We start from the raw sequence: 24,683 nt of genomic DNA on the forward strand, positions 1-24,683 counted from the left end.
GGGGCTTCCTGGGGGGCCGGTCTGGGGGTGGGGCTGAGTCCGCGCCCGCAGCTCTATGGCGCCCGGCAAGGGGCGTGACCACGCTAGGGGCGGAGCTACGCTAGCGGCCGCAACACCGGGAGCAGGCGAGGGGGCGGAGCTGTCCCTGGGCGGCTGAGGCGGAGACTTGGCTGTGGCTACCACTGCAGCTGGAGCCCAGACGGGTAGGCGAGACCGAGAGCCGGGCGGTACGCGAGGGCTGCTGGCCGTCGGCTCAAGGCCTCGGCTCCACCTGCCCACCCGCTCCCACTGCGGTCAGTCGGCGGGGTGTGCGCCGGGCCGAACCCATGGCGGCGTCGGCGGCCCTGTCTGCGGCGGCGGCGGCTGCCATGTCGGGCCTGGCGGTGCGGCTGTCTCGCTCGGCTGCGGCCCGCGGCTCGTACGGCGCCTTCTGCAAGGGGCTCACGCGCACGCTGATCACCTTCTTCGACCTGGCCTGGCGGCTGCGCATGAACTTCCCCTACTTCTACATCGTGGCCTCGGTGATGCTCAACGTCCGCCTGCAGGTGCGGATCGAGTGAGCGCCCGCAACCACCGCGCGGCCGCGACGGCAGGGGCGCCGGCATGAAGCTCCGCGGGACCCAGGGCCGCGGGGACGCGGCGGGGGAAGGAGAAGGGGCGGCCCGGGCCCCCGGACCCTAGACGTCGGCGGAGGTCACGGCCACCGAGCCCCAAGCCCCGGCTCTGGTCACCCACGTCGCGGCTGGTGACGAACTGCACAGAAACTCGCGAAACGGGCCCTTTCCATCGAACTCGAGAAAATTACTTGAGTGCGGCCGACCTGTTGCCTCACCTTGGGCGAAGTGGGGAGCAGAAGGAAGAAATTCTGCAGCAGGAACGTGAATGACTGGCCCTGACCAAAGAGGTAGGAGGCCAGAGGTTGGACTTCAGGCTGGAGGGAGGCGGTTGCCATGACATGTAGATGTCCAGGTCCCTCGGTGGTTTGGGGGAGACGTGGAAGGGGCCCGAGAAAGCCAGCCCGGAAAGCTGCCGAGCCGCGAGCAGGCAAGGCAGGGCGGGCGCATGCCCTCCGGAGTTCCTTGTCATATTTCCAAGATGGGGGTGAGAGGCGGCGGCCTCGGCATCTTGGAGAGTCAGCCCATCACCTCCCGGCCACGGCCCCAGTGGTGTCACCTGAACACGGGGGAGTGGAGGGAAATGGGCTCGGGGAGGCCCAGGGAAGGCCCTAGAGAAGAAAAGATACTGCTACCCTTGTCCTCTACACGCTGGGGGGCAGCCTGGAAGGCTGGCTGTGTTCTTGGCCAAAGCCCAGGTCTGTTTCTCAGCGCTTTGCAAACCGGCCCCCTGCCTGGTCTCTGCGGCCGGGGGACTGCTCTCTGCCTGCTGCTGCTGGCCCCGTTGCTCCCCTCTCCGCTCTCCTGGGGCATCCTCCAAAGCTCCGCATCTGGGGCCACGGAAGAGCAGGAAAGGTGCATTCCTCCCCGGCCCTCCCGCCATCTCAGCCATCTCAGGCTCCCTCCAGCTCCTCCCCGTGCCCTCCCGGTGCCAGAGCCCTGGACGGCCTCCAGCAGCCCCCGTGTCCCAGAGGATTTGGGAAAGTGGGGATCTCCTTGAGCGGAGGGCAGCTCTCAGGCTGGAGGGCAGATGGAGAAGGGGCTTGTAGAGGAGGTGACACTTGGCGAGACAGGGACCTCTCTGGGTGGGGAGGCAGCTCTCAAGTCCCCATCTCTTTCTTTGTCTCAGGAACTGGTGTTATAGGAAGTGACCTGCCCTTCTCTGGTCTTGTCAAGAGAGTGCCTAACCCTAACCCTGACCCTGACCCTAGAGCTGCCTGGGGAGCAGCCTAGAGAAGGGCCTGACCCACGAGGACAGGAAGGGACCAGGCAGAGACCCCGAGGGGTGGGGTGGCCCAGTGGTCCGGTTCTGGCATGGGGAAGGAAGGACAGACCTAGCGACACTCTGCGGGAGCTCTGTTCTCCCCACCTACTGGGGCTCTGGGAGGGGAGCGCTTTGCCCTTATCACACAGGTAAGAAGTGGTGGAGCCGAATCTGCCTCTGGGCCTGCACTCTCCCACCTTCTTCTGGAAGACCTAGCACCGTGGGATGGGGGAAGGGAGCAGAGGCTCCCAGGGGAGCTAGAGACAGAGGGGCCCATGGTAGGGAAAGTGGAGTGTATGGGAAGTCACAGGGAAGACCGGGGGACAGTCTGAGCTGAGATGGGCACGGGAGAGATGAGTCCCAGCACCCCCGGCGAGCAAGGTCCTCACCCACAGAGCCGGACCTCCCCACCCTGCCGCAAATCCCACCCAAGGCTGGACCAAGGGCTCCTCAGTGTTGAGTGGCACAACCCTCTCAGTTTGGGTGGCGGGACGGGAGGGTGGGTGGCTCCTGGGGACCGTGTCACCAGGAGTGGAAGGGACAGTGGTGGGTGGGGTGGGGCTGAGACCCACGCCTGACCCCATGTCTCTGTCCCCAGGCTGGCCCCTGGTCCCAGCATCGCACGGGAGAGTCTCCTCTGGATGGGCCTGCATTGGTCCTGGAGGCCTTGGCTGCGCTGCTGACTGACGCCCCAGGAGCGGTGCAGAGGGGAGGCAGGACAGACCCTGGCCCTCACCCCGCACCGCTCCCACGTCTGCTCGGGCGGTGGTTGCTCCTGGTCGATGCACTCAGAGTTCCTGGGGCTGAGCACCCCAGCAGCCTGGTTGCCCCCAGGACAGAGCGGCCGAGCCTCACACCATGTGCCCTCCTCAGCTGCCCAGCTGGAGCCCGGGTCCCAGGTGAGGATCTCTGCCTGCCTCACCCCGGGGCCGGAGGCTGCACCGCGGCCACCACGTGCCCCCCACAGATGCCCACCGACGGGGCCTGATGGCTTCCTTCCTTGTGCCAAGTCACCCGGGAGCCCTGGTCCTGGTGGCCCTCCTCCAGCCCAACTGTGCCCACCCAGGGCCACTTCTGGGAGCCTGCCAGCCTGCGGACTGCATCCCCGGAGCTCTGGGGACAGCCTCTGAGAGACTGTGCCACGGGGCTGCATGGGAGGAGAGCAGAGGACGAGGGGCCTCCTTGGGGCTGATTCGCAGACGTGCCCCTTTCAAGCCCAGCTCTCACCCTCTGGGTGGCTCGATCCCCAGCTCCAGCCTCTTGCTGGGCCAGCCTGAGAGGGCCTGAGAATGGCACAGGGGAGGCTCTTCACTGACCGCGTGGGCGCCCGTGTGTGAGTGCGCATGTATGAGTGTGTGCGGGTGTGCGGGTGTGAGCGCGCGTGTGTGTGTGAACGTGCGGGTGTGAGCGTGTGTGTGAGTGCTTGTGCACACACACGAGTGGCTGTGCGTTGCAGCGGGCACGGAGCTGTTGAGCAGAGTGAGCTGTGCAGGGTGCCCTGTCCTCCCTGGGCTCGGGGCTCAGCTAGAGCTGCCTGGGGCTGCTTCCCAACAGGGAGAAAGCGCGCTGGAGGCCCAGGGGCCCGGGCTCAGAGACCCCCTCCCACCCATCGTGGGAGGGGCACGGCGGTGGCCCTGGCTGGGGCTGTCTGCGCTCTGAGGGGCTGGCCGTGGGAGGGGGTGGGGACGCGTCCTTAGCATGCGCTCCTGCCGCGGCTGTTCTTACGGTTCTGGCCCTGAGTCCTGAGCTGCTTCCGCTTCCCCACCTCTTCCTCGTCTCCCCCGCTGGGCCCTTGCTGCTTGACGGGCTCTCAGAGCACTTTATTTATTTGCCGTCTGTTTCTCAGGCAGTGGAGCTTTTGCAATATCAGACACCGACTTGAATAAGACAACTTCCACTTTCCTGTGTGTGATGTACTCTGCCCCGGGCAGCAGCGTCTGGTCAGAGAAATGTTCTTGTTTCGGGTGTTGTCAAATCTTGTTGTCTGTCTCAGTTAAGAAGAAAGTCCTTTGAGTTCAATCAAATAAAACCTGGAGGCCTCCTGTTTCTGCCGCCTCGGAGGAGAGAGGGGCGGCGAGCTCACCCCACTCTGGTGGCCGGGAGCTGGGGGAGGGGAGCACCCCGAGGGCTCTAAGGGGGCGGGGCTGAGGGCGGGGCTGGTGCCGGGTCAGAAGATGAGGCGAGACCCGAGCTGAGCCGGACCACTGCTCCCGTGAGGGGAAGGCAGCAGCACAGGCCTGGCCCAACAGGTGGCACTTTGTCCCATTCACGAACTTTATTTGAATCAACTGACGCCTAGGCCTTTTCTTCATCTTAGAGGCTGGTGTTAGAAGGCGCGTAATTCAGCTGAACCCCGAGGGTGGGCTGCGGTAGGCGAGGTGGAACGGACTGTCTGCAGATCATTTTGTGTCCCCGAAGGCCCTTCCGCAGCCGCAGGTGGCAGGGTCTCCATCACCTCCCAGCTGGCCAGGTGGTGTCTGAGTTTTGGAGAAGATCAACCTCTGGGACTGGAAACCTGCCTCCCTTACTCCCACCTTAGACGCAAGCTGTCCCGGCAGAGAAGCCGGGGCGGGGGCTCTGAGGCTGCTGCAGGGGGAGGGTGGGCCGAGGACAGAGGGCTGGGGGAGGGACGCCTGCAGGGGAGGGCAGCACCCGCCTCGGAGGAATGCAGGCCCATAGGACCCAGGAGAGGGGTGTCCTGAGGACTCGGGGTGTGGTCACACGAGGAGCGCAGCCTGGGGTAAGACACCTGTCGCCAAGAGCTCCGCAGAGGTCAGTGCAACTTGACAAGAGGGCCTCTTCCAGCATCCGCCACCCTAGGAGGGAGGGGTAGACTCCAGTCCCGGCCAGAGCCCCGAGCTTCCCGTCCCTTGGTCCAGATGGTCCTGTTCAGTCCCTGATGGTTCTGCACCCACTTCAGGGACCAGGTAGCCTGGCACAGCCAGATGGGAGAGAGGATCCAGCACCCCGGGGCCAAGGGACCGTGATGAGGGAGGACCGTATTCCCCCGCGAGGGAGGCAGGCAGGCTGGCGCATCACACTCTGGTTAAGAGGGGCGCCTAGGAGACCAGAGACCTGCGCGCTGAGCCCAGCTCTTCCCCTGACCACAGCGGAGCCCCAGGCCAGCCACGGGCACTCATGCATTTTCAGAAAGGAGCCTTCAGGGTGCTGTGGGCCTTCAGTGTGAGGATGTCTCTTCAACAAATGGCCCCAGGTCTCAGCCAGAGCAGCCCTGTCACCATGAGGAAAGGAAACGAACTGGCAGGTGACGAGAGCCTGCCGAGCTCCAGGCACCATGCCTTAACCTCATTATCCCCATGGCCACCTTCTGGAGGAGGTCACCACTAGGATGTCACTGAGGTTGAACCTCGAGCTGGCCTCAGCTCCTCACCCTTCCCCGCTCCTTGGGTTGCACGTTCTGCCCACTGTTCCCACAGCCAGAGCCCTTTTGAGGACGCGGCCTTGAGAGAGTAAGGCGTCTCTGGGACTATCTGGACTGAATATGTGACTGAATTCCATTAAGACCTCTGTACAAACTTTTAAGATTCTGCCAGGTGGGTGGGGAGATCTGCTTGTCTTGTGGCCTCAAGACAAGCCTCATCTGTAAGTTCGTTTGCTTAGTAACCGTGCCCCCTTCCCAGTCTGGAGTGGTCTGCTTCTTTCTAGGTCTCTCCTTGCCTTCTGTGTACAGGACCAGTTTGCAAACCAGCACCACCGTTATCCCCATTTTTCGGAGAAACTGAGTCTCGGAGCCCAGTCTGAACTAGAAGCCCAAGCAGAAGCTGCTTTCCTGAGGCCCCAGTGCCTCTCGCAGGGGCAGGGAATTAGGCTGGAGGGGTGGTGCAAGGACACAGTCTGAAGGCGACCCTGGTCTTTCTGGGTAGGGGCCAGGGGACAGATAAGGAGCCCAGGGCTTGGGGGCGGAGCTGGGAGCCTTAGCAACGTGGAGCTCCCCATTGGAGCAGCTGGGGCCACGCTGAGGTGGGGCCACCTGTCTTCTTGCGAACCTCCCACCTCTGCAGACTGACTGGGATCCAAGCAACTGAGTCAGGGGAGGGCGAAAGAGCAGCTGAGAGGGCAGTTCCAGGAGGGCCAGTCAGAACCCACTACAGTCAGAACACGAGAGAGAGAAACGGCATACAGAGTCCCAGCCCATCCCACCCCGAGGGAAACTGCCCAGTTTCGGATGAATTTTCACTTTGTGTGCATGTCCTTTATATACGTAAAATTAGGAACATATGACTTTTTTCACTTTATGACATAAACACTTCCTGCTCATCTTCCTGTGTGATTAAGCACGCTTCTGCTTCCAAAGCCACAGAGTATCTCTGGTATAAAGCTCTCATCGTGTATTTCGCACTGCCTCTTGCTTGTTTTCCTTTGTTGTTGTTTGTTTGGGGGGTTGAGTTTGAGGTTGTTGTTGGCTTTGGTTTGCTTTTGTGGTTTTTATTGGGTTTTACTGATGACGCGGTGACAGGTGTCCTTGTGGATAAATGCTGTGCTGCAGTCATGGTCAATCTTTTACCATACACTCCTGCACGTGGGCCGCAGGGTAGGCACGCCTCAGGGGTTTGACACCCTCCAGAGCAGCGGTGCCACGTTACTGTGCTCATGCCACTCAGGAGTGAGACTGTTGTGAGACAAGGGTGGCAATTGTGGGTCACAACACGTTTCAAAATCTGTTACTGCCTTTCCTGCCTCAAGCTGGGTGCATTTCTCTCTCCTCAAGATCAGTGTAATCTTTCATTTAACTCATCATTTCCCTCAAACTCTTCCTTTCCCATCATCCCCAGTTCACGGCTAGAATTAAATCCACTCTCCAGTTGTCCTGGGATAAAGTCGTGGTTCCTTTCTTTCTGCTCCTCACCTTTGCCTGTAGCGAAGTCTCAAGACAGGTTTTGAATCTCTCAATTGGATAAGCCAAATTGTTTATTTTGATATTTTATTTTGCATGCCTTTCAATACATATCAAGATTAAAATTTTTCATATGTCCATTGGCCATTTGTAGTTTTAAACTATGGGGAGTAATTTTTTATTGAGATATAATTGACATATAAATTGTCTACCTTTAAGTTGTACACGTGTTTGTTTGATACATTTATATTTTGCAGTTTGATTACCACCAGTAGTGTTAGCTAATACCTCCATCACATCACATAATTACCATTTTTTGTGTGTGTGATGATAACAATTGAGATCTAGTCTCTTAGCAACTTTAAAGTTTATGATACAGTATTGTTGACTATAATCACTATGCTGTGCATTACATCCCCAGAACTCATCTCCTGTTTGCAAGTTTGTATCCTTAAATAACCTTTCCCCAATTTCCCCACCTCCCAGCCCCTGCTAACCATGGTTCTACTCTTTGTTTTCATGACTTTGGCTTTTTTACATTCTACATAATGTGATGTCAGATAGTATCTGTCTTTCTCTGTTTTTCCTATCTTACTTAGCATAATGCCCTCAAGTCCCAACCATATTGTCACAAATGGAAAGATTTCCTTCTTTCTCATGGCTGAATAATGTTCCTCTGTTGTACCCATACCATAAATAAAATAGATAAACAACAACGATTTCCTTATAGCACAAGCAACTGCATTAAATATCTTATAATAACCTATAATGGAAAAGAATATATATATATAAAATTATATATATAATTATGTATATAATTCTTATAAGAATATATATAATATATATGAATCACTTTGCTGTACACCCAAAACTAACACAGTATTGTAAATCAACTATAAAAAATTTTTAAAATTCCTCTATGGGACTTCCCTGGTGGTCCAGTGGTTAAGACTCCACTATTCCACTGCAGGGGGCACGGGTTCCATCCCTGGTCGGGGAATTAAGATCCCACATTCTATGTGGCCAAAAAAAAGAAAAAAATTTCTCTATGTGTGTGTATACATATGTGTGTGTGTGTGTGTGTGTGTGTGTGTGTGTGTGTGTGTGTGTGTGTATATATACACACACATATCACATCTCCTTTGTCCTTTCATCCATTAATGGATTCTTAGATTCTTTCCATATCTTGGTTATTATGAATAATGCTTCAATAAATATGGGAGTGCAGATATTTTTTCGATATTCTGTTTTCATATCCTTTTACTATATACCCAGAAGTGGGACTGCTAGATCACACGGTAGTTCTATTTTTACAACCTAGAACCCAGGAGCATGGGAGTTGTCCTGGTGCTGAGGCCAGCCTGCCTGGCATCTGGGGTGAAGTCAGGTGCTCACCTCCCACTCCTGCCCGGGCACAGACGAGCGCTCAGCACACATGAGAATCAATGCAACCAGAGCAGGGACACCACGCAACCCAGCAAACCTTCTCAGTTTAAAGGATCCCTGCCAACAAAATGATGCCTTCTCAGTGTCCCCTGAGTCATCCCCTAGGTGCCAGACTCCCGGGCAGGTTTTTAGGGCACAAAGGTGAGCAAGTTAAACACGGTCCCTGCCCTCCGACCGGGGACAGGTACGTGATTCCTCCACTTGGTTTCAAATACATGGGCGTTTGTGAAATATAATCAGAGTCACCCTCAAATTGGGCCAATGCACTGTAGGGGAAATCTGGAAAGGCATCTGCTGCAGGAGCAGCTGGGGAAATGCAGGGCTGGGAAGCGCCCCCGTGGGCCTTCTCTGCCCCCGTCTTCCGCACTTGAGACCGATGGAGAGTTGGGGCTTGGGTGGTGCCGGCCCAGCTCTCGAGGACTAGGGACGCCCCAAACCCCCTGCACACAAGACGGAGCCGCCTCTGCCGCCCAGACCAGGGGTGCTGTGGGGGGACAAGGGGACTGAGAGGTACCTGGTGGGAGCCCTGGCTGCCCGGGGCACGCCCCCTCCGCGGGGTCCCCCTCCTCCGGAAGACGGGCACCGCCCTGGTCAGAGGCCTGAGCATGGTCACCGCAGCCTGGGCACGCGCCACACGAGATGATGCACGAGGCTGACGCCGCTGCCTCGCGGATGCCCCCTGGTCACAGCGACCTCTCAGGGCCTGAGCCTCCTGCTGTCTGTCCTCAGCCTCGGTGTCCCCAAGGGACCCTACTGCCACCCTAGGAGGTGACATGGGCCCCATGCTCCAGTCCCTGGGTGCGCAATGTGCAGGGCCCACCTCCGTGGCCGTCCAGCCAATGAGGGTGCAGCAGGTGGGCTCCTGTGGCCGCTAAGAGGAGGTGGGCGGGGATATCCTGGCTCCTCCCATCATTGGTGAGGGTGCCAATTTGGTGGCCATAGGGAAATGGGCTGGGGTCTATGCCCTGTGTGTGCTTCAGGGGGATGAGGGGCTCCTCTGTGGGGTCCTTGGGAGGATGGGAGACTGGCATGGAAGGTGTGGCTTTTTGATCAGAGATACAGCCCTAGAAGAAGCTGGGGGATCTGCACCCTCCTCACTATGATTCTCTTTTTTCTGCTTCATGGATCACATCCTCTGTGAATGGGAAGTAGGGAGACCAGGAAAGGCCTGGTCCAAACACCCTAGACATACATACCATGACCAAGTTGCATTTATACCAGGAATGCAAAGTTGGTATATATATATATATATATATATATATATATATATATGTATGTATGTATATGCAATGGAATATTACTCAGCCATTAAAAGAATGAAATAATGCCATTTGCAGCAACACAGATGGACCTGGAAGTTATCCTGCTAAGTGAAGTAAGTCAGAAAGTGAAAGCCAAATACCATATGATATCACTTATATGTGGAATCTAAAATACGACACAAATGAGCATTATCTATGAAACAGAAACAGACTCACAGACATAGAGAACAGACTTGTCGTTGCCAAGGGGGAGGGGGAGGTAGGGGAGGGAAGGATCAGGAGTTTGGGATTAGCAGATGCAAAACTAGTATGTATAAGACGATAAACAACAAGGTCTTACTGTATAACACAGGGAACTGTATTCAATATCCTGTGATAAACCATAATGAAAAAGAATATGAAAAAGATTATGTATATGTATAACTGAGTCACTTTGTTGTACAGCAGAAATTAGCACAACATTGTAAATCAACTATACTTTAAAAAATTTTTTTAAATGAAAATAAAAGCTCTAAATAAATAAGACATTTTGTGAATTAGAAGACTGAATATTGTCAAGATAGCAATCTTCCCCAAATTTATCTGTAGACGGAAACACAGTATCTATCAAAATCTCAGCTAACTTTCCTATAGATATTGAAAAGCTGATGCTAAAATGTATGTGGAATGTATATTACCTTAAATAGCCAAAACATTTTGAAAAAGTTGAATCACTTACCTATTTCAAAAATTATAAAGCCACAACAGTTAAGACAGTGTGGTATTGGTGCAAAGTAGGTGTGTAGATCAATGGAACAGATTGAGAGACTATGAACAAATCCTTACATTTATGATCAATTGTTTTTTTATTGTGGTAAAATACATATAACATAAAATTTATCATGTTAAAATATATAATTCAGTGCTATGAAGTACATTCACAACGTTGTGCAACCATCACCACTATCTAGTTCCAGAACAATTCATCACCCCAAAACGAAATGCCATGCCCATTAAGCAGTCACTCCCCATTCCCTCCCTACCCCAGCCCTTGGCAACAACAAACAGGCTTTCTGTCTCTATGTATATGCCTATTCTGGATATCTTATAAGAATGGTATTATACGATATGTGAGTTTTTGTGCCTGGCTTGTTTAATTTAGCATGTTTTGGAGGTTCACTCAGATTGTTACAGGTATTAGTACTTTGTTCCTTTTTATGGCTGAATAATATTCCATTGTATGGCTATACCACATTTTGTTTATCCATTCATATGTTGATGGACATTTGTATTGTTTCCAGCTTTTGGCTACTGTGAATATTGCTACTATGAACGTTCATGTGCAAGTTTTATTTAAACACCCGATTTCAATTTGGGGCATCCATACCTAGGATTGGAATTGCTGGATCACATGGTAATTCTATGCTTACCTTAGAACCACCAAGCTGTTTTACATAGGTTGCACCATTTTACATTCTCAGCAGTAGTGTAGATGATTCAAATTTTTCCATAACCTCTCCAACACTTGTTATTTTCCTTTTTAAAAAATTATGGCTATCCTAGTGGGTGTGAAGTAGTATCTCATTGTAATTTTTGTTTGCATTTCCCTAGGGCTAATGATGTTGAACATTTCTTCATTTGCTTATTGGCCATTTGTGTATCTTTGTAGAAACGTCTATTCATGTCCTTTACTGATTTTAAAATTGAGTTGTCTTTTTTTGTTAAGTTATAAGAGTTCTTTATGTATTTTGTATATTAGAAAGATCAACTGATATTGACAAGGGTACCAAGACAATTCAATGGGGAAATGATGGTCTTTTCAACAAATGGTGCTGAGACAATTGGAAATCTATACAAAAAGATGAATTTACCCTATTATGATGGCTAAAGTTAAAACTAGTGAAAACATCAAATACTGGGGGAGGATGCATAGAAAGTGGATCTCTCATACGTTGCTAATGGGAGTGTAACTGGTTAAACAGCCACCCTGGAAAAAGTTTCTGCATTTACTTAAAAAAGTAAACATACAACAATGCAATAAAGTTTATTCAGGGAATACATATAGGAAAAGAAGACATAAAATTTTATTTGCTGAGGATTTCATTATCTATGTAAAAAATCCTAAGGAGGGCTTCCCTGGTGGCACAGTGGTTGAGAGTCCGCCTGCTGATGCAGGGGACGCGGGTTCGTGCTCTGGTCCGGGAATATCCCACATGCCGCGGAGCAGCTGGGCCCATGAGCCATGGCCGCTAAGCCTGCACGTCCGGAGCCTGTGCTCTGCAACGGGAGAGGCCACAACAGTGAGAGGCCCGCGTACCGCAAAAAAGGAAAAAAAAAAGAATCCTAAGGAATTATTTTTAGAAAGCTTATAGAATTAATAAACGATTTTAGCAACATTGAAAGACACATGGTCAATAAAAATACCAACTGCACTTATGTATACTAGCAATGGATTTCCAGCAATCGAATTATTTTTAAACAGGACCATGTACCCACCAGAGGTAGGGGTGGGAGGAGAGGGAACTGGATGAGGGCAGTCAAAACGTACAGACTTGAAGTTATAAGATAAATAAGTACTAGGGATATAATGTACAACATAATAAATAGAATTCACACTGTTGTATGTTATATATGAAAGTCGTTAAGAGGGTAAATCCTGAGTTCTTATCACAAGAAAAACTTTTTTCTATTTATTTAATTTTGCGTCTATATGAGATGATGGATGTTCACTAAACTTATTGTGATCATCACTTCATGATGTGTGTAAAGCAAATCATTATGCTGTATACCTTAGACTTATACAATGCTGTTATGTCAATTATGTCTCAATAAAACTGGAAGAAAAAATAAAGAGAAAGAAAAAGAAAACAAAACATAAAGGACCGTGTACAATAACATTAAAAAAATGAAATACTTAACAGTAGCCTGAAAAAAGTATTAAGTAGTTGGAGTAAATTTAACAAAAGATATGCAAGACCTGTATACTGAAAATTACAAAAGAAATTAAAGAATACATACATAAATAAATGGAAAGATGTACCATGCTCACAAATTTGAAAATGCAATATTGTTAGATGTCAACTCTACCAAACTTATCTATATATTCAATGCATTCCCAATAAAGTCACAGCAGGACCTTTTTTTTTTTTTTTTTTTTTGAGGCAAGGAATAGCGACTTTATTTGGAAAGATGGCAGACCAAGAAGATGGCAGACTGGTGTTTTCTATAGAAATGTGTGGACTGAAAGAAAAATGCACAATGTGAGAATTATGAGTTAAGTTTTGTTCAGGGTCTTACTGAAGAGTATAGCCCAGGAGACAGCCTCTCAGATAGCTCTGAGGAACTGCTCCAAAGAAACAGCGGGGATAGAGGCTAGTTTATATGTGATTTTTGTGTGTGCGAGGGAATACAAGCAGTCAGCATACACTTTGGCAAAACATTACTGCTAGTCACCAGAAACAGATATCTCAACTCAATGAATATAGTGCTTTTCTACGTATGGGAAGGTGCAAGAAGCAGGTCCATTAAAATTCTTCCTGAAATGCATCTTAACTATCTAAAGGCCTGTTTGCCCAAAGAACAGAGCACCCCGTTATCATCTTTAATTTCCTCTGTCTGAAGCACAGGGTGCTTCACCCAGTTATCCCTTTCATCTCTTCGTCTGAAGCACCAAGTGCACTGTCGGTCAACAGCTGCAGCGGGTTAATCTTTGTAGACTTGAATGGTGAGTGCAATGCTCTTTGCTCTTCTTTTGTTTGTAATTGCAAAAGGCTTAGGACAGCCCAAACAATTTTGAAAAAGACCAAAGGTGCAGAACTTTACACTACCTAGTTTCAAGACTTAGTATAGAGCAACAATGATCCAGGCAGTGTGATCTTGGCATAAAGACAGATTTAGAGATCAGTGGAACAGAACAGAGGGTTCAGAATATACTCACAACTATATGGACAACTGACTTTTGACAAAGGTGTCAAGGCAATACAACGGAGAAGAGATAATATTTTCAACAAATAGTATTGAAAACATTGGATAAGCATATTTTTTAAAACAAAACTTGACCCTTACCTTACATCAAATACAAAAATTAACTCAAAATCATAGGCATACAGGTAAAAGACAAAACCATAACCTTTTAGAAGTAAACACTGGGTAAAATCTTAATGACCTAGGTTTTAGGAAAAGATTTCTTAAATAAGACCCCCCCCAAACCCCACAAAATATAAAAGAAAAATTGATAAAGTAGACCTCATCAAAATTAAAATATTTTGCTCTTTAAAGGACACTTAAGAAAATAAAAAGACAAGCCACAGATTGGGTAAAAGTATTTGCAAAACACATGTTGGATGAAAGACTTATATCTAGAATATATCTTTAAAAAACTATTACAGAGACTTCCCTGGCAGTCCAGTGGTTAAGGCTCCATGCTTCAACTGCAGGGGGCGCGGGACTGATCCCTGGCGGGGGAACTAAGATCCCACGAGCTGTGCGGTGCAGCAAAAAGAACTATTACAATACAATAATAAGAAGACAAACAATCTAATAAAAAGGGCAATCAGTTTGAATAGACACTTGACCAAAGAAATTATATAGATGACATGAAAATATGCTCAACCATTATTAGTCATTAGGGAAATGAAAAATCAAACCACAATGAGATACCAATCACTAAACACTAATAAAAAAGCCAAGGACTTCCCTGGTGGCGCAGTGGTTAAGAATCCGCCTGTCAATGCAGAGGACACGGGTTCGAGCCCTGGTGGGGGAAGATCACACAGGCTCCGGAGCAACTGAGCCCATGTGCCACAACTACTGAAGCCCGCGCGCCCAGAGCCCACGCACAGCAACGAAGACCCAACGTGGCCAAAAATAAATAAATAAATAAATTTGAAAAAATAAAAATAAAAAAATTTAAAACTCACCATACCAAGTGTTGGGGAGGATGTGAAGCAGTTGGAGACCAGTTTGTCAGTTGCTTGAAAAGTTAAACGTACACGTCCCATGTTACCCAGTAATTCCACTCTTAGATATTTACCAAAGAGAGAAGATGACACACATACACACAAAGACTTGTACGTGGATGTTCAAGGCAGCTTTCTTTGTAATAGGCAAAAATTGGAAACCACACAAATGTCCATGACCAGGTGAATGGATTAATAAATTGTCATATATCCATACAATGGAATACTATTCAGCAATATTAGGGAAAGAACGATTGATAAATGCAACAAACTGTATGAACCTCAAAATCATTAGGTGGAATGGAAGAACACTGGTAAAAAGAAGTACATACTCTACAATTCAATTTATTTAAAACTCTAGAAAAATCTCAAACTATTCTGTGGTGACAGAATGTAAATAAGTGGTTGCCTGAGGATGGAAATGGAAGGAAGGATGGACTACAAAGGAGCAAGAGGAAACGTTTGGTGGTAACGGGAACGTCTATCTTGATTCATTGTGTATACATATGTCAAAGTTGACTTTAAATAGGCGCTGTTTATTGTACATAAATTATACCTCAATAAAGCTATTTTTAAAATAGATCTTTATTGGAGTATAATTGCTTCACAATACTATGTTAGTTTCTGTTGCACAACAAGGCGAATCAGCCACATGCATACACATGTTCCCATATCCCCTCCCTCTTGAGCCTCCCTCCCACCCTCCCTATCCCACCCCTCTAGGTCATCACAAAGCACTGAGCTGATCTTCCTGTGCTACGCGGCTGCTTCCCACCAGCCAACTATTTTACATTCGGTAGTGTATATATGTCCATGCTACTCTCACTTTACCCCAGCTTCGCCCTCCCACCCCATGTCATCAAGTCCATTCTCTATGTCTCCCTCTTTATTCCTGCCCTGCATCTAGGTTCATCAGTAGCTTTTTTCTTAGATTCCTTATATATACGTTAGCATACGGTATTTGTTTTTCTCTTTCTGACTTACTTCATTCTGTATGAGAGACTCTAGGTCCATCCACTCAATAAAGCTATTTTTAAAAGGTCAATGTCTGAGAAAAGATTAGGTCTTAATAAAGCAGTGGTCAGGACAAGAGTGGATAGAGCTATCTGTGTAGCATGAGGAAAATGACCTGGGGCATCCTCTCAGAGCACTGAGCACAGTGGTGCCCAAAGACAGTAGCACATTATCCCAAGGTCACAACAAGACCATGATGGATAAAGCAGACACCTTGTGCAGTGAGAAATCAGCCATGGAGGTGAGGCAAAAATTGTCAGTAACAGTTTAAATACCTGCACAGAACAGCAGTCAGTCAGCCTACTCCTAGCTGAAACTAGGAGCAGAGTATTATATGCAAAGTTAACTGTCTTAGTGCGGTCAGGCTGCTGTAACAAAATACCACAGACTGGGAATCTTATAAACAACAGAAAGTGATTTCTCACAGTTCTGGAGGCTGGAAACCTGAGATCAGGGTGCCAGCTCAGTTGGGTGGGAGTCCTTTTCCTGGCTCATAGCTGGTGTCTTCTCTCTGTGCCATCACATGGCAACATGGTGGAAGGGGTAACAGATGGATTTCTTTCTCTCTCTCTCTCTCTCTCTCATTTTTCTATTTTCCTTTTTTTTTTCTTTTTTCCTTTTTTTTTTCCAACTCCGAGTGGCCTATGCGATCTTAGTTCCCCGACCAGGGATTGAACCCAGGCCACGGCAGTGAAAACGTCAAGTCCTAACCACTGGGCCACGAGGGAATTCCCTGGCTCTCTTTTTTTTTAAATAAAGCACTAATACTATTCGTGAGGGCTACAGCCTCATGAATTAAGCACCTCCCAAAGACTCCACCTCCCAATACCATCATTTTGAGGGGCTAGGATTTCAACATATGAATTTTGGAGGGACACAAACATTTAGACCATAACAACAGCTAAGGCTACTGATATCAGTCCATTTGGGAAAGAAAAATAGGCATGGGGGTCCAAGGACAAGCATTACTAGCAGAATTTATACATCATCAGCATATTAGTTATCTAATGGTGGGGGAATAATTTTAAGACAAAATTAGCAGATTAAAACAGCACACATTAAACACCTCACAGATTCTGTGGTTTGAGCCTGGCTTAGCTGAGTCCTCTGCAGTAAAGTCTTCAGGCCATGTGTCAGCTGAGGCTGTGGTCTCTTCTGAGGCTCTACTAGCAAAAGATCTGTTTCCTCACTCACATCGTTGTTGGCAGCATCCGGTTCCTTGTGGTCTTTGGACTGAGGACCTTTCTTGCCGGCAGTCAGCCAGAGCCCACCTTGCGCTACTTGTCATGTGACCTTCTCCTAAGGGCAGCTCACAACACAGAAGCTTGCTTCTTCAAAGCCTAAAGGGAGTGAGAGTCTTCACACAAGATGAAGGTTACAATCTTATACACTGTCATCATGTTCATCCTATCACCTTTGCTACATTCTGCTGGTTAGAACGTCCCACTCATACTCAAGGGGAGGAGGTTACACAAAAGCATGGATACCGAGAGTTGGGGATCATGGAGATCACCCCAGCACTGTCTGCCACCCTTGGTGAGCAGGAAGCTGTGACTCAGGGCAGATCATGTGAAACGGAGGCGACTGCAGAAGGCAATACACTGGCAGTCCATCTTAAGTGCCCCATTCAGAATAGTATTATTCACTGTAGTGACTGTAAAAAGCAACTGAAAGGTAAAAATGAGGTTAACCCAGCAATTAGGGTACCAAAGGGGAAGCTACCGCAACAGGGCTGTGATAGGGGGTTCATTGGCACGTTTTATCAAGGAATGTGCAAATATCCAAGTGCAAGGCAGGGGTCAGTCGCAGAGTTTAGACCTCCTCGGAGACCAGGGAGCAACCTGCCTTGGAGCCAGCAAAGCACAGTGGAGGCGAACAGACACCATTGCAGCAATGCAGGGGCATATCCACAAATCGTCTTTTTCACTTTTAGTGAATGCAAAGCCAATTACTCAGGAAAGGTCAGGCCATCCCAGAAACTAGAGGACAGAGGAGAGGCTAGGCACGATATGGCTTTAACATAAAAAAAAATTCCAAACCCCATATGAGAACAATAGAAAGCACCAAGGACGGGCTACAGGTGCAGGAACACCCTCCCTCGGACAAGAGGCAGAACTCTGCGTGCGGTGAGGAGCCACCAGTGGGGGCTGAGGACAGCTACGCTCTCCAATCACATCTGAACCCCCCAGGGAGCAGCGGCAAGTGCCCTGGGGAAATGCAAGCCGTACTCAAATGCTGTGAATACTTAGTTCAGGGGGGCAGAGCAACCCAGCTCCTAAAAGAGATGCTCTGCTTGGGTGGGGTGAATACAAAGAAGAGGGTAGGGGTCAGATCAGCAAAAGGGAGTTCGCCGATCTGGGAAGAGCAGGAAACTGGAGTGGGAGTCAGGGATTTCAGAGGCAAGACTCACAGTGCAGAGAAAGGGAAATGACAAACTTCTTTGGAGATGTATGGTGGGGAGGTGGCCCCTCAAAGTCTGCTCTTATTCAGTTTGATCCCCTTGGAAAGCAGCCTGTGTCCACCCTAACATCAGAAACATTGGTTAACGGAGCCCCACCTGAGGTCCCTTTAGCAGGCTAACACCCCAGGAGGAGGGGGCACTCTGTGTCCCCAGCTTCCCTACACAGTCCCCCATTGGAAAAGCAGGCCAGACCCAGCAGCGTAAGTGCTGTGTGTCTGTGCAGAGAGCCGAGAGTCCTGGACTGGGGAGAGCTTCCCCGGAGCAGGTGGCAATGGTGTGTGTGTGTGTATGGTGGGGGGAACACTGTGCCCACAGCAGTTCTTTAGTAATTGACCCAAACCCCATCTGCTTAGTTTAGTGAATTAGGCATTAGCATTTCCCAATTTCTCCCTCTTATTACAACTTTTTCTTTACATGTATCTATTCTTTTTCAAATTCTTTTCCCACTTAGAAACATAATATTGAGCAGAGTTTCCTGTGCTGCAGATGGCATTATTTTACTCTTTTTAATGGCTGAGTAATATTCCATTATATATATGGACCACATCATTTTAAAGATGTGGTACATATATTCCCTCCTTTGATGCAAGCCAGAAGTTCAAACCATGCCAGCCCCACCCAGTGGAAGCAAGATCCCTCACCTCAGCTCCATCTCCTAAGCATAATAAAGCCCCAAAGTCAATTTCCTTTCCCTGTTCACTCAAGCCATTTTCAGACCTACTTGGGGAGGCTGCCCTGGTCTCCCAAGAAAGCCTCAATATGTGAGTACTGATCCTCTTACTAGTGCTTTAATGCATGTAAGGCGTAACCTGTCTTGATATCTAAACCAAATTTGGGGTTAAGCAGAACAGAGAGGACCCTGGAAGTATCCAGTAACTACTCAAAAGGCAAAACAGTGGGTGGTGAGGGGGACAAAAAACTAAAACAGAGGTTCATAGTTTTACCCAATTGGAAATCCAAAATTTACTAAAAGAATTTATGCAACAAAAGATTAAATTATGCTAACTGGCTTTTGTACTTCTACAAGAGAGGTTCTGAATTAACTTTAGCATCTGTTGATATGCACCAATTGGCAAAGCTTCATAGCCTTAATCAGTATCAGACTTAGAACACGAATACAGTTATACCTGGAGATTTTCACTAAATCTTACAAAGGTACCAATTATACTTTTAGGAGAGAGTTATCAAACACAAAATAAAGGACATCAGAACTGTTGCCTTGCATAAATTCCCCCATAGTCAAATTACCCAAAACTATGCTCTGATTCAATGAAAGATAAAGTCTTTGGCACAATTGGTTTTACAAAATGCAAGCCCTTGGACCTTCAATCCCACATAAAATAGTTAATACAGCCCAATATAAATCAAAACAGGGGGTTATGGGTTGACTCCCCCCCCAAATATGTGGAAGTATTAACCCACTGTGTCCGTGTTTTTCTGCCAGCTGAGTATAGTCAGGTGCAAATTATAAGTCAACTGTACAAGGACTAAGTGTACCTTGCCCTGGAATCATCCTTACACATGATTACCAGCCATGAGCCATTATGCAGACCCAGAGGTTCTGGAACACCAGGGCAGCCTGAGGAAAGGACCTCCTGCAGCTCTTGTGGAGCCTCCTACTGGTCTTCCCCCAAATTCACCTGAACGCATTGACTCCGGCAACCGTGCAATGAGGAGGACAGAAGCAAAAGTTTCAGAGACTGATTGGATACTAGGTATGAATCAACAGTGATGGCTGGAATTAATCTTTCGTTCTTTTTTCTTTTTTCTTTTTCTTTTTTGCAGCGTGGCATGAGGGATTTTAGTTCCCCGACCGCGGATAGAACCTGCGCCCCCTGCAGTGGAAGTGTGGAGTCTTAACCACTGGACCTCCAGGGAAGTCCCGGGAGTTAATCATTTTGATCACATTAATTCCTTTTTAGGTAAAAGACTAAATCCATATTTAATACAAAGGGAAAAAATTAATGTTCCTCAAACGTATGGACACCGAGGGGGGAAAGTGGCGGGGGGTGGGGTGGGATGGTGGTGGGATGAATTGGGAGATTGGGATCAACATGTATACGCTAATATGTATAAAATGGATGACTAATGAGAACCTGCTGTATAAAAAAATAAAATTCAAAAACGAATTATAAAAAAATTAATGTTCCTTTGGTAAGTATAATCAAGTATAATATTTTTAAAATATTACTTATACCTTAAAAGTTTAGAACAGGCTTATCTTATTTAGTATTGGAGATACGCTCTTGCAAATGAAAGCACTAACCACATCACTATTATTCAGTCATTGCAGAGTAAGTCGTTTGGAGATGCTTTCCAGGCATAGTAAATATTACATATGAGCAACATGTAATTAATATGCAATTAGAAGTTTATTACCTAATGTCTTTTTCTTCTCTGCCTCTTTTACAATTTGTCTAATAGTGGATTTTGCCAGACACTGAATATGGCCCACCCAGATCTACCTGATGTTTACCTACTTAAAATCTGCATTTTTAAACAGCCTTTAATCATCAAAGTAATTCCTTCTTTGACTATGCAAACTATTTGCTGTGAAGCAGAATATGATAATGAGAAAATAAAATATTAGGGGCAAAGAGACCTTCACAGAGTAAACAAAACAAACTTATGGACTGAATGTTTGTGTTCCCCCTCTTCCCAATTCAGATGTTGATATCCTAACCCCCAGTGTGATGGTATTTAGAGGTGAGGCTTTGGGGATGTGATTGGGTCATGAGGGTAGAGCCCTCATGAATGGGATTAGTGCCCATACAAGGAGCTGAAGAGACCAGAGTTCTCTTCTGCCATGTGAGGACACTGCAAGAAGACCTCTGTGTAAGAATCAGGAAGTGAGCATTCACCAGACACCAAATCTGTCAGCATCTTGATCTCGGGCTTCCCAACCTCCAGAACTATGAAAAATAAATTTCTGTTGTTTATAAGACACCCAGTTTATGATATTCTGTTAGAGCAGCCTGAACAGACTAAACCAAAACCTATTGGCAAGTGCCTGTCAAACTGGGCAGAGTGACTCCGTTTCTGCTGGTTTGCATTCACAGAGACTTGTTTCTATCTGTGCCTACGTGTTTTTGCACTCCTGCTGTCCACTGTGTTTCAAATATATTTGTAAGAATAACTTGAGACCCAGAATGCTAGCAGCTTACTCCAGAGAGGATTTTCATTTGCTTCTGCCAGATGCCTGGGGTCATTCTAGATGGGATCCAAGAAAACCAAGTGCAAAACTTGAGGCCCCTACACAAACCAGGGTATTTGAAACTAATCTATAATTCCACCCGATATTAAGTCCACTTCCTGTTCCTCCCAGCCGTTAGATCATAACAACTTGGGGGCCCAGATCATTTCTGGCAGAGTTAGAATCCCCATGTTGTGTGCCTCTGGTTTCTTTCACCTTGTCGGTTAAGGAAGTCAAACCTCACCGGGCTGACAATTTCCCTTAGGGAAATAGTCACTTCCATGCTCCTTCACATGATTAGATTCCTATTTTCCTTTTGATTTTTAAATTCAAAATGATATACAAAATTTTAAATATACAGAGAAATTGAAAGAATAGCACCATGAACACCCAAATATTCACCATCTAAACACAACTACCATTAACATTCTTGCCATGAACACTGTGCACATAGGAGAGCAAAATTTGCCACTCCAAAATGTCTCTTAGGTCCAAAAGACTCAAGAAGAAACTTTGACTTTCCCCCTAACCACCTAAAGAATTTAGATACAGGGCTTGTTCTCAGAATAGAACTATCACCAGAGACATCTGTAAGAATATGGGCTGGGTCTGGGGGGGCAACTCTTAGAGATCAGAGTCCACCCCGGGTCCCATTGTCTCTGCAGGGCCCAGCAAACATTTGTTTACCAAACATTTGCTTTTCCATCTTCATGTGAAATGCCTTCCTCCCCTTTTACATTCCAACCCCTACCCCCGACATCCTTTTCTATCTCTAGCTGAAGTTGGTATTTAAGATGAAGGTTTTGTCCATTTGGGGGAGTTACTCAGTTCTCCTGGGGTCTCTCCCATGGATACACATTATTAAACTTTTCTGTGATTTTCTCCTGTTAATCAGTCTCATGTCAATTTAAGTCTTATTACTTCTGAAACTAACACAACATTGTAAATCAACTATACTCCAATAAAATTAAAATTTTAAAAAGTTTAATTCTTAGACCAGCCACAAAAAGCTAGACGGGTAGAGGAAAATCTCTTCCTCCCCAACATGCTGAACCTTTTCAAAGACATTTTCTAACCTCATGACACCTCATTCCTAAATTTCTTTTTAGCACATATCTCCTAAAAACCAGAACATTCTCCGACATAAAAATAAAACCAGGTTTCCTGCCCAGCAAGTAAGGAGCTTGGAAGTCATGACTCTCATCCTCATAACAAGAAAACAGATGAACAAATTGAAAATCAACAACTCTTTTCACATACATCAGATGTTAAAGGACAACCACTGCCCCTGAAGTTGGAGCAAGAAGCAAGTACACCGACTCGCAGCTTACAAGGGTCAGAAAGCCAGGGAAAGATGCTAGCACACACCCCAGACCGCCTCCTGATCTGTCGACCAACCCCTCTCCCCGGGGTCTTTACCACTCTCTTGGGGAGTGTTTCTGGAATGAAGGGGGAAGGAGTAGAAGGATGGGTGTCTCCAGGCTCTGGCCGCTGAGCGTGACCCTGTGCTCATGGGCACCAATGATGGAGCCAGACTGCTCAGGCCCACGTCCCATTTCCCCCTGGCTGGCACCCTCAGGCAAGTTGTTCCACTTCCTTTAGCCTCAGGACCCTCATCTATAAAGTGGGGATAATAATAATAACACCTACCATGAAAAACTTGGCGGATGAAATCAGTGGCTGCACGTCAAGTGCTCAGCACGGTACCAGCACAGAGCACACACTCTAAAGGCTCAACCATGACTAGTACGTTAAGGAGAAACCTTGCCTTCATTCTTCCCCATCTCTCTCATTTTTTTTCATGCTGACACTTGCTGAAAGGACAGACCACACTCTCTATTCTCCCCTTGTGACTTGTTGCTGCCCAAATCCATCCCACAGCCACTGGTGATCACCTAAGCCCAGTAGACATTTCTAGCCCCCTGCACTCAACACCATGCCCCCCACGCCCCATAGACCTCCCCTCGTTGTCCGAACACTGCTCTCCCCTGGTTCTCGGGCGTCTCCCTTTCCATCTCCTCCATCAGATGATCCTCTTTGCAGCTCTTCTGCCGTCTCCCTCTGCAGGGCATGAAGGGCGCACAGTTTCCACCACTGTGCCCAGGCATGAAGCAGTACCTTTCTACTTGGCCTTCCTGCTTCACTCTTCAGCCCATTATAACCTGTTCACAGTCAAGCAGCCACAGGCGTCCTTCCAAAGCATAAGACAGAATCCTCTCTAAGGATCCAAACCCTCCAGGGACTTCAGATCTCATGCACAGTAGAAGCCTGAATCCTTATTCTCTTTCTGATCACATTTCCTACTATTCTATCTCTCACCTACTCTGCTCCAAGCACTTGGCTTTTCCTTGAACACATCAGGCACACTCTGGCCTCAGAAGCTTTGCACAGGCTGCTCCCGCATCTGGATAGCTCCAGAGAGCCGCCACAGGAGCCCGCCAGCTGCACCCTCATTGGCTGGACGGCCACAGGGGTGGGCCTTGCATGTGATGAACCCACACACTGGAGCACGGGGCCCGTGTCACCTACTAGGGTGGAAGCAGGGTCCCTTGGGGGCACCGAGGCTGAGGACAGACAGCAGGAGGCTCAGGCCCCGAGAGGTCGCTGTGACCAGAGGGCATCCGCGAGGCAGCGGCGTCAGCCTCGTGCATCATCTCGTGTGGCGCGTGCCCAGGCTGCGGTGACCACGCTCAGGCCTCTGACCAGGGCGGTGGCCGTTTTCTGGCGGAGGGGGACCCCGCGGAGGGGGAGAGTCCCGGCCAGCCAGGGCTCCCACCAGCTACCTCTCAGTCCCCTTGTCCCCCCACAGCACCCTCGCAGAGAAGGCCCATGGGGGCCCTTCCCGACCCTGCATTTCCCCAGCTGCTCCTGCAGCAGATGCCTTTCCAGATTTCCCCTACGGTGCATCGGCCCGATCTGAGGGTGGCCCTGATTTTACTTGACAAACGCGCGCGTATGTGAAGCCAAGTGGAGGAATCACGTACCTGTCCCCGGTCGGAGGGCAGGGGCCGTGTTTAACTTGCTCCCCTTTGAGCCCTAGAAACGTGCCCCAGAGTCTGGCACCGAGGGGATGACTCGGGGGACACTGAGAAGACGTCATTTTCTTGGCGGGCATCTGTTAAATTGAGGTTTGCTGGGGAGGGTGGCGTCCGTGCTCTGGTTGCATTGATTCCGTGGGTGCTGAGCGCTCGTCTGTGCCAACCACTGGGCTCAGGGCCTGAGAGGCATCCACGTCCTTTAACCCTCAAGCAACTCCCGGAGACAAGTCGCAGTGTTTCCGAGTCCATTTGACGGCGGGGTCGGGGAGACGCAGGCAGGGAAGGGCAAGCACAGGCCAGTCTCACGCGGCCCCGAAGCCGCACGGCGGCTTCCTAACCTCTGCGCTTCGCCCCAGGCGCCTACTGCGCGGGAGTCCGTGCGCCGGGCGTTTGCTCAGGATGGCAGTTTGCCAGAGACGGCTTTTTGTGTGTGTGTGTGTAGTACGTGGGCCTCTCACTGTTGTGGCCTCTCCCGTTGCGGAGCACAGGCTCCGGACGCGCAGGCTCAGCGGCCATGGCTCACGGGCCCAGCCGCTCTGCACGTGGGATCTTCCCGGACCGGGGCACGAACCTGTGTCCCCTGCATCGGCAGGCGGACT

At 48.6% G+C, this 24,683-nt stretch overlaps 1 protein-coding gene across 2 annotated transcripts in view; it reads left to right on the forward strand.

The window, feature by feature from the left end:
- Positions 1–326: 326 nt before the first annotated feature.
- Positions 327–24,683, forward strand: part of LOC309978104 (small integral membrane protein 10-like protein 2A) — a gene marked incomplete at its 5' end in the record, with an annotated part of 129,018 nt that continues 104,661 nt past the window's right edge. Inside the window, 2 exons of one of the 2 annotated variants that reach the window (XM_082864452.1) lie at positions 327–904; positions 2,477–2,569. In XM_082864452.1, coding sequence (XP_082720578.1) covers positions 327–560 — 234 coding nt within the window. In that variant the 3' untranslated portion in view covers positions 561–904; positions 2,477–2,569. Of the gene's footprint in view, positions 905–2,476; positions 2,570–24,683 lie in introns of those variants that run through there. The other variant, XM_082864453.1, reaches the window with a different exon arrangement.

The sequence above is a fragment of the Leucopleurus acutus genome (genome assembly GCF_964270905.1).
Source record: "Leucopleurus acutus genome assembly, chromosome: X".
NCBI classification, from domain to species: domain Eukaryota; kingdom Metazoa; phylum Chordata; class Mammalia; order Artiodactyla; family Delphinidae; genus Leucopleurus; species Leucopleurus acutus.